Source organism: Mya arenaria, chromosome 4 (assembly GCF_026914265.1).
Source record: "Mya arenaria isolate MELC-2E11 chromosome 4, ASM2691426v1".
Classification (NCBI taxonomy): Eukaryota; Metazoa; Mollusca; class Bivalvia; order Myida; family Myidae; genus Mya; species Mya arenaria.
This window is the reverse complement of record NC_069125.1, coordinates 40,093,126-40,105,792: the sequence shown is the minus strand read 5'-3', so window position 1 is coordinate 40,105,792 and position 12,667 is coordinate 40,093,126. Positions and strand designations below refer to the sequence as shown.

Here is a 12,667-nt window from a genome sequence, read left to right as displayed (position 1 = left end):
AATAAGAATAGGAACTTTCCTATTTAAACTCTGTTTGGACATATATGAAATGCTGTCTTTAATTTGAGAAATTTTTAGGGTGTCGGTTCCGCTGTTCTATACATGACATCAATTTCAGGCAATCTTCATAAGCCCTTGGCCGGTATTCAATATTGGTCTTATTTGGATCTAAGAATGATATAGCTAATTGGATTACTTGTTATTAATAACTGACCAATGGTATGAATGAAGTCAATGATGTATGACCATAAGCTTTACTTAAGTTGTATATTGAATACCACCCCAGATTTTATAAGAAAATAATTTCATAAAGTACACTGTTTAATGTATAATTGCGTATCAATAAATATAATATTATTTAGACTTATGTGTCACTTGTCAAAATTGCATATACGTTTTAAGTATCTGGCATGGTAGCTTTGACCCTGCTATGTTGTATTTTAGACATGTTTATATTTGTACAGGATTCATTCAGACATGGTTTTCCTTGTCTGGTAAATAGTTTTATCATATTGTAGGTATTCTGTGTATTAAACAAAGAAATACATTGTGAAAAATGACAAAGGTCTTATTGTTCTTTTTGAAAATACTTATTTGAAATTCATAGACTAAAACACAATACCAATCCACATGTACAGGACGTAAAATTAGTGATTAAAACTTTTATTTCCTTGCATGTAAGGATAAAGAACCATTTTTCTGAATCGGTATTCCATATTGAAGGTAATATATGACCTGTTCACTGGAGTTCTTTCGCTAAAAACAAGTGAAGTTGAGTGATCTTTGATTTAAATCGTGTTCTACATTAAGGTGAAAGATGGCTTCAAGAAAAAGGACAATGGTTTCGGACAGTGCTAGTGAGTTCAGTTTGGATATCTACAAAGCGATCACAAGATCTTCAAACAATGACAACCTTTTCATGGCGCCAACAAGCATTTGGATTGTCATGGCAATGGTTAATGTTGGAGCAAGAAATGTCACAAGAGAGCAGATAGAAGCAGCTTTAAAACTGAGGTTTAAAGACGAGGAAGTGATGCTGGACGAGTTTGAAAAGTTTTCGAAAGTACTTAATCAAGGAAATAGGAAGTCTGTCAAGCTTCAAGTTGCAAACAGGCTCTACCCGTACTCGGGAAGATCCATTTTGCCGAAGTATATTTCAACCATTTCGCAGCACTTTGGAACTGATGTTAAGCCTCTGGATTTCGAATCCTGTCCAGATGAATCAAGAATTTCAATAAACAACTGGGTTGAAGAAGTCACAGAACAGAAAATCAAGAATGTGCTACCCGATGGTTCTATTAACTCTTTGACAAGGTTGGCCATCGTCAATGCTATATACTTTAAAGGTAATTGGGCGATGCCATTTAAACGTAGAAATACGAGGGATCGCGATTTCCACCTTATTGACGGCGGTATTGTTCAAGTTCCTATGATGACTATCGTGCAAGAGGAACTAAAATACGACGAAAATTCAGAACTTGGTTGCAAAGTGCTCCACTTACCGTACGAAGGCGACGATTTAACGATGGTTATCATTTTGCCGACAGAAATTGACGGACTGCTCGAACTGGAAACAAGACTTGACTCGCAGGCCCTGTTGAAAATCATCGATGATGTGTTTTTTCGAAGGGTAGAAGTATATCTTCCGAAGTTTAAACTGGAATCTTCGTTTGCCCTCTCCAAAACTTTGTCCGCTTTGGGAATGGTAGACGCTTTTAGCAGGGACGAGGCCGACCTATCGGGAATGGGGACGGATTTGTACGTGTCCAACGTGTTCCACAAAGCGTTCGTTGACGTGAACGAAAAGGGCAGCGAGGCGGCAGCAGCTACAGCGGCTGCCGTAATAGAACGTTGCCCACCCCCTCGTCCCAGAAAGTTCAAGGCCGATCACCCGTTCCTCTTCCTGATCTGGGACTTCAAGCTCAGGGTGCCGCTTTTCATAGGACGGTATATGCATCCGCCTTCACAGTCTAGCTCGACTCACCGTTAACACGTTGATAAAAGGAAGGAATATACAACATGTACTTATTTTTATGAATGCCGAGGAGTGAAAGCGAGTTCAGAATTACATTTAAATATTAGCAGCCTAGACAACTTATATGTTTTCCATTATGATTTTCCATAAATTTTTGTTCATTTGCCATACACGGTTGCTTTCCTCGTGCTAGAAAAGAACATAACAGAACTTTTATTCACCAGAAAGTCATATCTCCATTAACACTGTTTTAACAGCTGAGTCAAACTACATGTATTGTGAAGTAATTCTAATTCGTCGATCCCTGGGCGTTCGAGCCAACGGGGTTAGACTGTATATAAGCGTGAAAGCGAGTTCAGAATTACATTTAGATAACATTTACATTTAAGTAGCAGCCTAGACAACTTTTTTTTCCTTTATGATTTTCCATTAATTTTGTCATTCTAGCTTTGTTTTGTATCCACATTTTGATCTATAAATATTTCATAACACTTGACCATGTATTGTATCATTAACACAGTTGTCTTTTAACTCTCCATTTGTCATGGTAATCAACGAGTATTTGCATATTCTCATAATTTTTTTTGTTTGTCGTTTTTAAACAAATACTCATGTACAAGACAATATTGTGTATGGTACATTGGTGCAATATTGTTACTAGATATTCAAACTAATATTAAACTTTTGAAATACATAAAATAGTTTTCGCACAGTCATACTTTTTACCCATTCAATGGTTATGCCCCTCCACACACAAACGAAGGGGTGGAGGCATATAGGTTTTTCCTTTTCAGTCCGTGCGTCACTAAATCTTGTGTCGCACGTATCAGCCAGAGTCAGAAAAGTGTGTGGAGTTGTATACCTGAGGGTTTCTGTGCGGTTTTCCCCAGTAAGTGCAGAGTTATGGCACTTGGTTGGTTAAAATGACCAATAGAACATGTAATGTTGTGTCGCGCATATCTCCAAAAGTATACGAGACAGTCACAAATCCTTACGGCAATGTTGAACAGCATGTGAACGTGTGTACTTTGGGGTTTGTGTGTTGCTTCGCCTTATAAGTGAACAGTTATGACCACTGGCACCGGATTTTCAAACTCAAACATTTTTTTTAAAAAAATCAAAAAAAAAATCTTATAATTCCTCACTAAAAATTATAATACCGAATATGTGAAAAAATATTGAAAAATATTTATTTTTTTAAATATGCACTTTGTACTGTATATTATACTAACAGTACAAGTGCATATTTAAAAAAATATTTTTTCACATATTCGGTATTATAATTTTTAGTGAGGAATTATAAGTTTTTTTTTTATTTTTAAAAAAAAATGTTTTTGAGTTTGAAAATCCGGTGCCAGTGGCCTGGGCGCATGTGATTTTGGCATTCGGAACTCCTCGGCCATTTTTTTTCGAAAAAAAACCTCGGATGTATGCCGGTACATCAGTTGAAGAAGTTCGCTATTTTTCTAATTATATCATTAATTTAATTTAGTGTTTTAGAGTTGTAATTATTGATCTCAGTTTAAATTGACTGCCAGTGAAGTGTATTATTGCAAACTTATTAAGATTCCCAAGAGTTAAGAGATAAAGTTTAACTGCTAAATAAAATTACTACGCGATCTACTTGCAGCGGACTTAAAGGTGCCTCTTTTTGAGTATGTAAACCGTCCAAATACATCCGAGGTTGGTTTCGATGGTGATTTTGGTTGATGGTCAGAAAGTAGGTTTTCTCCGGGTTCTCCGGTTTTCCCAAAGTCAACATAAGACCACACTCTCGCGCAGCATCGTGCCAACGGGAGTTACTGTTAGAGTTACATAAGTTAGTACTACTGTCTTAACAATCGTTGTACAATGAATAAAATTTTAACTAAAATTTCTACGTAGTCTGTGCTGTTGTCTTGTTAGCGTTGTGTATGAATTTAAAGCAACTTGCCTTAAAGGGGCTGTCTCACGTATGATAAAATAGCGAAAAAAAGAAAGAAAATTGTCGAAAACTGACATAAACTTGGCATCGATGTGTACAATGCATTGAAACTTACTAACTGAAGTACCACATAGTTTACAATTTATTTAAGTTTATCAGTTATTTCGTATTTTTCCATTAAAAATATGACTGGGTATGACCAGGTAGAAGTCATTCCTTATGCGGGACCATTGGGGAGAGATTGTCGGCTCTCCGCCGTCCGTCGGCTCCGACCGTCGTCGTCGTATCCGCTGTTTATCGACTCCGCTTTGGCCTTGCTTCTAGAATGGTAACAATCTAAAATGTTCATATATTCTTCCCTTTTATCGATCGATAAAAACACGTAGAAAAGGACACCATTTTTTAAACTCCTGCATAAGTACAATGTAATATCGTAGTATGCCAGAACCCTTTCAGAATTTTAACAGTACATGTACTTGAAACCTTTTGACAACTACCCCTCGTTATCAGGAGCGTAGCTAGAACTAAACTAAACTTGTAGGCCCGATGGTTCCTGCATGGGTGAGTTTGGTGTTACCCCCCCCCCCCCCGACCACCCCCACCCCCAAAAAGAGTTCTTTCTAAAATAGAAGCAAAATGGTGGAATTTGGGAGCATTCCAGGAGCAAAACAAAAGGCACAATTACATCCATTTTATATACACATTACACAAACTATATATACATATATACAACTTTTGAGTTGTTCAAAGTGTTTGAGTAGGCTACGCAGTGGCTACCTATTATTTATTTATTTTTGCATTTTTGAGCAACAGTCAGCCTATGGTCACCAAACTTTATGTGACTTGTCATAATGACAACAAACAATTAAATTGCTGTTGCCCTTCCATTTCCGTTGATGACCCTGTCTGTCTTTTGGGTCGCAATGCCACTGAATAATAATTATTGCTCTTAATTTCTCTTGGCGTTTTGGCTGCATTTTAAGTGATGACAGCAAGGATTGTATTTGTCAACAATGAGTCACCCCTCACGATCACTTGTCAGGGGCGGGTCCAGGAGTTGACGTTAGAGGGGATGTACATTGGGGCACATGCGCCCCTCCCTAGGAACCGAAAATATATTGCACAAACTATTTGCATGTGGGTTTTGGGTTACTGCCTCAAGACAATTGTAACAATTTGTAGTCAAAATAAACTTTGACGATTTAAAAGGGGGCGCGCGCCGGGTGCGCCCCTCTCTAAAACCGCTCGTGCTTGTTACACATTCTCCGGCTTTCTTCTGTAATGGAGCGTGTGAAGGTCATTGTTTCTATCTGCTATTTAATTTTAATTGAGATTTTCACTATGGTTTGGATACAAAAATCTGATTTGCACACTATCACCCCCCCCCCCCCCCAGTAAACATGTAGATTTCTGTTATAGGTCTTGTTAATCTCCATACGTTTAATTCATTGATATGGTACATTGGACTTGGATTTAAGGTGCGTCACTCAAAATCTCTCCGTATCTCGCGCTGTTATCAATATATAGTGCGATACACGAAAAGGAACGTTCGGCATACCGCAAACAAAAACGTTCGTCAACGTTTCCGATGATTTCGTAATGTTAACTTATTACGTTTTTATACGTATCGCGTATTGAAGGTACTATATAAGCTGTTCGCTGAAGTTCTTTAGCTACAAACACAATTGAAGTTAAGTGATCTTTGATTTAAATCGCGTTCTACTTTAAGGTGAAAGATGGCTTCGAGAAAAAGGACAGTGGTTTCGGACAGTGCTAGTGAGTTCAGTTTGGATATCTACAAAGCGATCACAAGTTCTTCAAACAATGACAACCTTTTTATTGCGCCAACAAGCATTTGGATTGCCATGGCAATGGTTAATGTTGGAGCAAGAAATGTCACGAGAGAGCAGATAGAAGCAGCTTTAAAACTGAGGTTTAAAGACGAGGAAGTGATGCTGGACGAGTTTGAAAAGTTTTCGAAAGTACTTAATCAAGGAAATAGGAAGTCTGTCAAGCTTCAAGTTGCAAACAGGCTCTACCCGTACTCGGGAAGAACCATTTTGCCGAAGTATATTTCAACCATTTCGCAGCACTTTGGAACTGATGTTAAGCCTCTGGATTTCAAATCAAGAATTTCAATAAACAACTGGGTTGAAGAAGTCACAGAACAGAAAATCAAGAATGTTCTATTAACTCTTTGACAAGGTTGGTTATCGTCAATGCTATATACTTTAAAGGTAATTGGGCGATGCCATTTGAACGTAGAAATACGAGGGATCGCGATTTCCACCTTATTGACGGCGGTATTGTTCAAGTTCCTATGATGACTATCGTGCAAGAGGAACTAAAATACGACGAAAATTCAGAACTTGGTTGCAAAATGCTCCACTTACCGTACGAAGGCGACGATTTAACGATGGTTATCATTTTGCCGACAGAAGTTGACGGACTGCTCGAAGTGGAAACAAGAATTGACTCACAGGCCCTGTTGAAAATCATCGATGATGTGTTTTTTCGAAGGGTAGAAGTATATCTTCCGAAGTTTAAACTGGAATCTTCGTTTGCCCTCTCCAAAACTTTGTCCGCTTTGGGAATGGTAGACGCTTTTAGCAGGGACGAGGCCGACCTATCGGGAATGGGGACGGATTTGTACGTGTCAAACGTGTTCCACAAAGCGTTCGTTGACGTGAACGAAAAGGGCAGCGAGGCGGCAGCAGCTACAGCGGCTGCCGTAATAGAACGTTGCCCACCCCCTCGTCCCAGAAAGTTCAAGGCCGATCACCCGTTCCTCTTCCTGATCTGGGACTTCAAGCTCAGGGTGCCGCTTTTCATAGGACGGTATATGCATCCACCTTCACAGTCTAGCTCGACTCACCGTTAACACGTTGATAAAAGGAAGGAATATACAACATGTACTTGTATTTATGAATGCCGGGGAGTGAAAGCGAGTTCAGAATTACATTTAAATATTAGCAGCCTAGACAACTTATATGTTTTCCATTATGATTTTCCATAAATTTTTGTTCATTTGCCATACACGGTTGCTTTCCTCGTGCTAGAAAAGAACATAACAGAACTTTTATTCACCAGAAAGTCATATCTCCATTAACACTGTTTTAACAGCTGAGTCAAACTATATATTGATAACAGCGCGAGATACGGAGAGATTTTGAGTGACGCACCTTAAATCCAAGTATTGTGAAGTAATTCTAATTCGTCGATCCCTGGGCGTTCGAGCCAACGGGGTTAGACTGTATATAAGCGTGAAAGCGAGTTCAGAATTACATTTAGATAACATTTACATTTAAGTAGCAGCCTAGACAACTTTTTTTTCCTTTATGATTTTCCATTAATTTTGTCATTCTAGCTTTGTTTTGTATCCACATTTTGATCTATAAATATTTCATAACACTTGACCATGTATTGTATCATTAACACAGTTGTCATTTAACTCTCCATTTGTCATGGTAATCAACGAGTATTTGCATATTCTCATAATTTTTTTGTTTGTCGTTTTTAAACAAATACTCATGTACAAGACAATATTGTGTATGGTACATTGGTGCAATATTGTTACTAGATATTCAAACTAATATTAAACTTTTGAAATACATAAAATAGTTTTCGCACAGTCATACTTTTTACCCATTCAATGGTTATGCCCCTCCACACACAAACGAAGGGGTGGAGGCATATAGGTTTTTCCTTTTCAGTCCGTGCGTCACTAAATCTTGTGTCGCACGTATCAGCCAGAGTCAGAAAAGTGTGTGGAGTTGTATACCTGAGGGTTTCTGTGCGGTTTTCCCCAGTAAGTGCAGAGTTATGGCACTTGGTTTTTTTAAAATGACCAAAAGAACATGTAATGTTGTGTCGCGCATATCTCCAAAAGTATACGAGACAGTCACAAATCCTTACGGCAATGTTGAACAGCATGTGAACGTGTGTACTTTGGGGTTTGTGTGTTGCTTCGCCTTATAAGTGAACAGTTATGACCACTGGCACCGGATTTTCAAACTCAAACATTTTTTTAAAAAAAATCAAAAAAAAAATCTTATAATTCCTCACTAAAAATTATAATACCGAATATGTGAAAAAATATTGAAAAATATTTATTTTTTTAAATATGCACTTTGTACTGTATATTATACTAACAGTACAAAGTGCATATTTAAAAAAATATTTTTTCACATATTCGGTATTATAATTTTTAGTGAGGAATAATAAGATTTTTTTTTATTTAAAAAAAAAATGTTTTGAGTTTGAAAATCCGGTGCCAGTGGCCTGGGCGCATGTGATTTTGGCATTCGGAACTCCTCGGCCATTTTTTTTCGAAAAAAAACCTCGGATGTATGCCGGTACATCAGTTGAAGAAGTTCGCTATTTTTCTAATTATATCATTAATTTAATTTAGTGTTTTAGAGTTGTAATTATTGATCTCAGTTTAAATTGACTGCCAGTGAAGTGTATTATTGCAAACTTATTAAGATTCCCAAGAGTTAAGAGATAAAGTTTAACTGCTAAATAAAATTACTACGCGATCTACTTGCAGCGGACTTAAAGGTGCCTCTTTTTGAGTATGTAAACCGTCCAAATACATCCGAGGTTGGTTTCGATGGTGATTTTGGTTGATGGTCAGAAAGTAGGTTTTCTCCGGGTTCTCCGGTTTTCCCAAAGTCAACATAAGACCACACTCTCGCGCAGCATCGTGCCAACGGGAGTTACTGTTAGAGTTACATAAGTTAGTACTACTGTCTTAACAATCGTTGTACAATGAATAAAATTTTAACTAAAATTTCTACGTAGTCTGTGCTGTTGTCTTGTTAGCGTTGTGTATGAATTTAAAGCAACTTGCCTTAAAGGGGCTGTCTCACGTATGATAAAATAGCGAAAAAAAGAAAGAAAATTGTCGAAAACTGACATAAACTTGGCATCGATGTGTACAATGCATTGAAACTTACTAATTGAAGTACCACATAGTTTACAATTTATTTAAGTTTATCAGTTATTTCGTATTTTTCCATTAAAAAATATGACTGGGTATGACCAGGTAGAAGTCATTCCTTATGCGGGACCATTGGGGAGAGATTGTCGGCTCTCCGCCGTCCGTCGGCTCCGACCGTCGTCGTCGTATCCGCTGTTTATCGACTCCGCTTTGGCCTTGCTTCTAGAATGGTAACAATCTAAAATGTTCATATATTCTTCCCTTTTATTGATCGATAAAAACACGTAGAAAAGGACACCATTTTTTAAACTCCTGCATAAGTACAATGTAATATCGTAGTATGCCAGAACCCTTTCAGAATTTTAACAGTACATGTACTTGAAACCTTTTGACAACTACCCCTCGTTATCAGGGGCGTAGCTAGAACTAAACTAAACTTGTAGGCCCGATGGTTCCTGCATGGGTGAGTTTGGTGTTACCCCCCCCCCCCCCCCCCCCCGACCACCCCCACCCCCAAAAAGAGTTCTTTCTAAAATAGAAGCAAAATGGTGGAATTTGGGAGCATTCCAGGAGCAAAACAAAAGGCACAATTACATCCATTTTATATACACATTACACAAACTATATATACATATATACAACTTTTGAGTTGTTCAAAGTGTTTGAGTAGGCTACGCAGTGGCTACCTATTATTTATTTATTTTTGCATTTTTGAGCAACAGTCAGCCTATGGTCACCAAACTTTATGTGACTTGTCATAATGACAACAAACAATTAAATTGCTGTTGCTCTTCCATTTCCGTTGATGACCCTGTCTGTCTTTTGGGTCGCAATGCCACTGAATAATAATTATTGCTCTTAATTTCTCTTGGCGTTATGGCTGCATTTTAAGTGATGACAGCAGGGATTGTATTTGTCAACAATGAGTCACCCCTCACGATCACTTGTCAGGGGCGGGTCCAGGAGTTGACGTTAGAGGGGATGTACATCGGGGCACATGCGCCCCTCCCTAGGAACCGAAAATATATTGCAAAAACTATTTGCATGTGGGTTTTGGGTTACTGCCTCAAGACCATTGTAACAATTTGTAGTCAAAATAAACTTTGACGATTTAAAAGGGGGCGCGCGCTGGGTGCGCCCCTCTCTAAAACCGCTCGTGCTTGTTACACATTCTCCGGCTTTCTTCTGTAATGGAGCGTGTGAAGGTCATTGTTTCTATCTGCTATTTAATTTTAACTGAGATTTTCACTATGGTTTGGATACAAAAATCTGATTTGCACACTATCACCCCCCCCCCCCCCCAGTAAACATGTAGATTTCTGTTACAGGTCTTGTTAATCTCCATACGTTTAATTCATTGATATGGTACATTGGACTTGGATTTAAGGTGCGTCACTCAAAATCTCTCCGTATCTCGCGCTGTTATCAATATATAGTGCGATACACGAAAAGGAACGTTCGGCATACCGCAAACAAAAACGTTCGTCAACGTTTCCGATGATTTCGTAATGTTAACTTATTACGTTTTTATACGTATCGCGTATTGAAGGTACTATATAAGCTGTTCGCTGAAGTTCTTTAGCTACAAACACAATTGAAGTTAAGTGATCTTTGATTTAAATCGCGTTCTACTTTAAGGTGAAAGATGGCTTCGAGAAAAAGGACAGTGGTTTCGGACAGTGCTAGTGAGTTCAGTTTGGATATCTACAAAGCGATCACAAGTTCTTCAAACAATGACAACCTTTTTATTGCGCCAACAAGCATTTGGATTGCCATGGCAATGGTTAATGTTGGAGCAAGAAATGTCACAAGAGAGCAGATAGAAGCAGCTTTAAAACTGAGGTTTAAAGACGAGGAAGTGATGCTGGACGAGTTTGAAAAGTTTTCGAAAGTACTTAATCAAGGAAATAGGAAGTCTGTCAAGCTTCAAGTTGCAAACAGGCTCTACCCGTACTCGGGAGGAACCATTTTGCCGAAGTATATTTCAACCATTTCGCAGCACTTTGGAGCTGATGTTAAGCCTCTGGATTTCGAATCCTGTTCAGATGAATCAAGAATTTCAATAAACAACTGGGTTGAAGAAGTCACAGAACAGAAAATCAAGAATGTGCTACCCGATGGTTCTATTAACTCTTTGACAAGGTTGGCCATCGTCAATGCTATATACTTTAAAGGTAATTGGGCGATGCCATTTAAACGAAGAAATACGAGGGATCACGATTTCCACCTTATTGACGGCGGTATTGTTCAAGTTCCTATGATGACTATCGTGCAAGAGGAACTAAAATACGGCGAAAATTCAGAACTTGGTTGCAAAGTGCTCCACTTACCGTACGAAGGCGACGGTTTAACGATGGTCATCATTTTGCCGACTGAAATTGACGGACTGCTCGAACTGGAAACAAGACTTGACTCGCAGGCCCTGTTGAAAATCATCGATGATGTGTTTTCTCGAAGGGTAGAAGTATATCTTCCGAAGTTTAAACTGGAATCTTCTTTTGCTCTCTCCAAAACGTTGTCTGCTTTGGGAATGGTAGACGCCTTTAGCGAGGAAAAGGCCGACCTATCGGGAATGGGGACGAATTTGTACGTGTCCAACGTGTTCCACAAAGCGTTCGTTGACGTGAACGAAAAGGGCAGCGAGGCGGCAGCAGCTACAGCGGCTGAAGAAAAAGATCGTTGCCCACCCCCTCGTCCCAGAAAGTTCAAGACCGATCACCCGTTCCTCTTCCTGATCTGGGACTTCAAGCTCAGGGCGCCGCTTTTCATAGGACGGTATATGCATCCGCCTTCACAGTCCAGCTCGACTCACCGTTAACACGTTGATAAAAGGAAGGAATATATAACATGTACTTATTTTTATGAATGCCGAGGAGTGAAAGCGAGTTCAAAATTACATTTAAATAGTAGCAGCCTAGACAACTTATATGTTTTCCATTATGATTTTCCATAAAATTTTGTTCATTTGCCATACACGTGTTGCTTTCCTTGTGCTATTGAAGAAAAGAACATACCAGAACTTTTATTCACCAGAAAGTCATATCTCCATTAACTCTGTTTTAACAGCTGCTGAGTCTAACTGCATGTATTGTGAAGTAATTCTAGCTTTGTTTTGTATCCACATTTTGATCTATAAATATTTCATAACACTTGATCATGTATTGTATCATTAACACGGTTGTCATTTAACTCTCCATTTGTCATGGTAATCAACGAGTATTTGCATATTCTCATAATTTTTGGTTTCTCGTTTTTTAAACAAATTAATCATGTACAAGACAATACTGCGTATGGAACATTGGTGCAATATTGTTGGATATTCAAAACAATATTAAACTTTTGAAATACATAAACTAGTTTTCCTACAGTCATACTTTTTACCCATTGTACCCCCCCCCCCTCACACACACACACACACACACGCACACACACACACACACACACACACACACGGGGTGGAGGCATATAGGTTTTCCCTTGTCAGTCCGTGCGTCACTAAATCTTGTGTCGCACGTATCAGCCACGGTCAGGAAAGGTAACCAACATATGAAGTTGTGAGCCTGAGCGCTTGTGTGCGATCGTTCCCAGTAAGTGCAGAGTTATGGCACTTGGTTAGTTAAAATAACAATAGAACATGTACTGTTGTGTCGCGCATATCTCCAAAAGTATACGAGACAATCACAAAGCTTTACAGCAATGTTGAACAGCATGTGAACGTATGCACCTGGGGTTTTGTGTGTTGCTTCGCCTTATAAGTGAAGAGTTATGACCCTTGAAATTGTGAACATATGGCGTATATCTCCAAAAGTTTAAGAGCCAAAGTCAT

The 12,667-nt window shown here is 38.7% G+C and overlaps 2 protein-coding genes and 1 pseudogene across 2 annotated transcripts; all 3 read left to right on the top strand.

Moving 5' to 3' along the window:
• The first annotated feature begins 665 nt into the window (after nucleotides 1-665).
• LOC128231767 (leukocyte elastase inhibitor-like) lies at nucleotides 666-2,674 on the top strand. The gene has a single exon (XM_052944946.1). The coding sequence runs from the start codon at nucleotides 818-820 to the stop codon at nucleotides 1,988-1,990; it is 1,173 nt and encodes a 390-aa protein (XP_052800906.1). The 5' UTR covers nucleotides 666-817; the 3' UTR covers nucleotides 1,991-2,674.
• A 2,894-nt stretch (nucleotides 2,675-5,568) lies between these two features.
• Nucleotides 5,569-7,494, top strand: LOC128232735 (leukocyte elastase inhibitor-like; annotated as a pseudogene).
• Nucleotides 7,495-10,430: 2,936 nt separating this feature from the next.
• Nucleotides 10,431-12,185, top strand: LOC128232388 (leukocyte elastase inhibitor-like). Its single transcript, XM_052945904.1, has one exon. It carries the CDS (start codon nucleotides 10,487-10,489, stop codon nucleotides 11,657-11,659), a length of 1,173 nt encoding a protein of 390 aa, XP_052801864.1. The 5' UTR covers nucleotides 10,431-10,486; the 3' UTR covers nucleotides 11,660-12,185.
• Nucleotides 12,186-12,667: the final 482 nt, after the last annotated feature.

Bases quoted from the DNA above. Each gene is read 5' to 3' on its own strand.
- LOC128231767 (XM_052944946.1), top strand. From the start codon at position 818: ATGGCTTCAAGAAAAAGGACAATGGTTTCGGACAGTGCTAGTGAGTTC.
- LOC128232388 (XM_052945904.1), top strand. From the start codon at position 10,487: ATGGCTTCGAGAAAAAGGACAGTGGTTTCGGACAGTGCTAGTGAGTTC.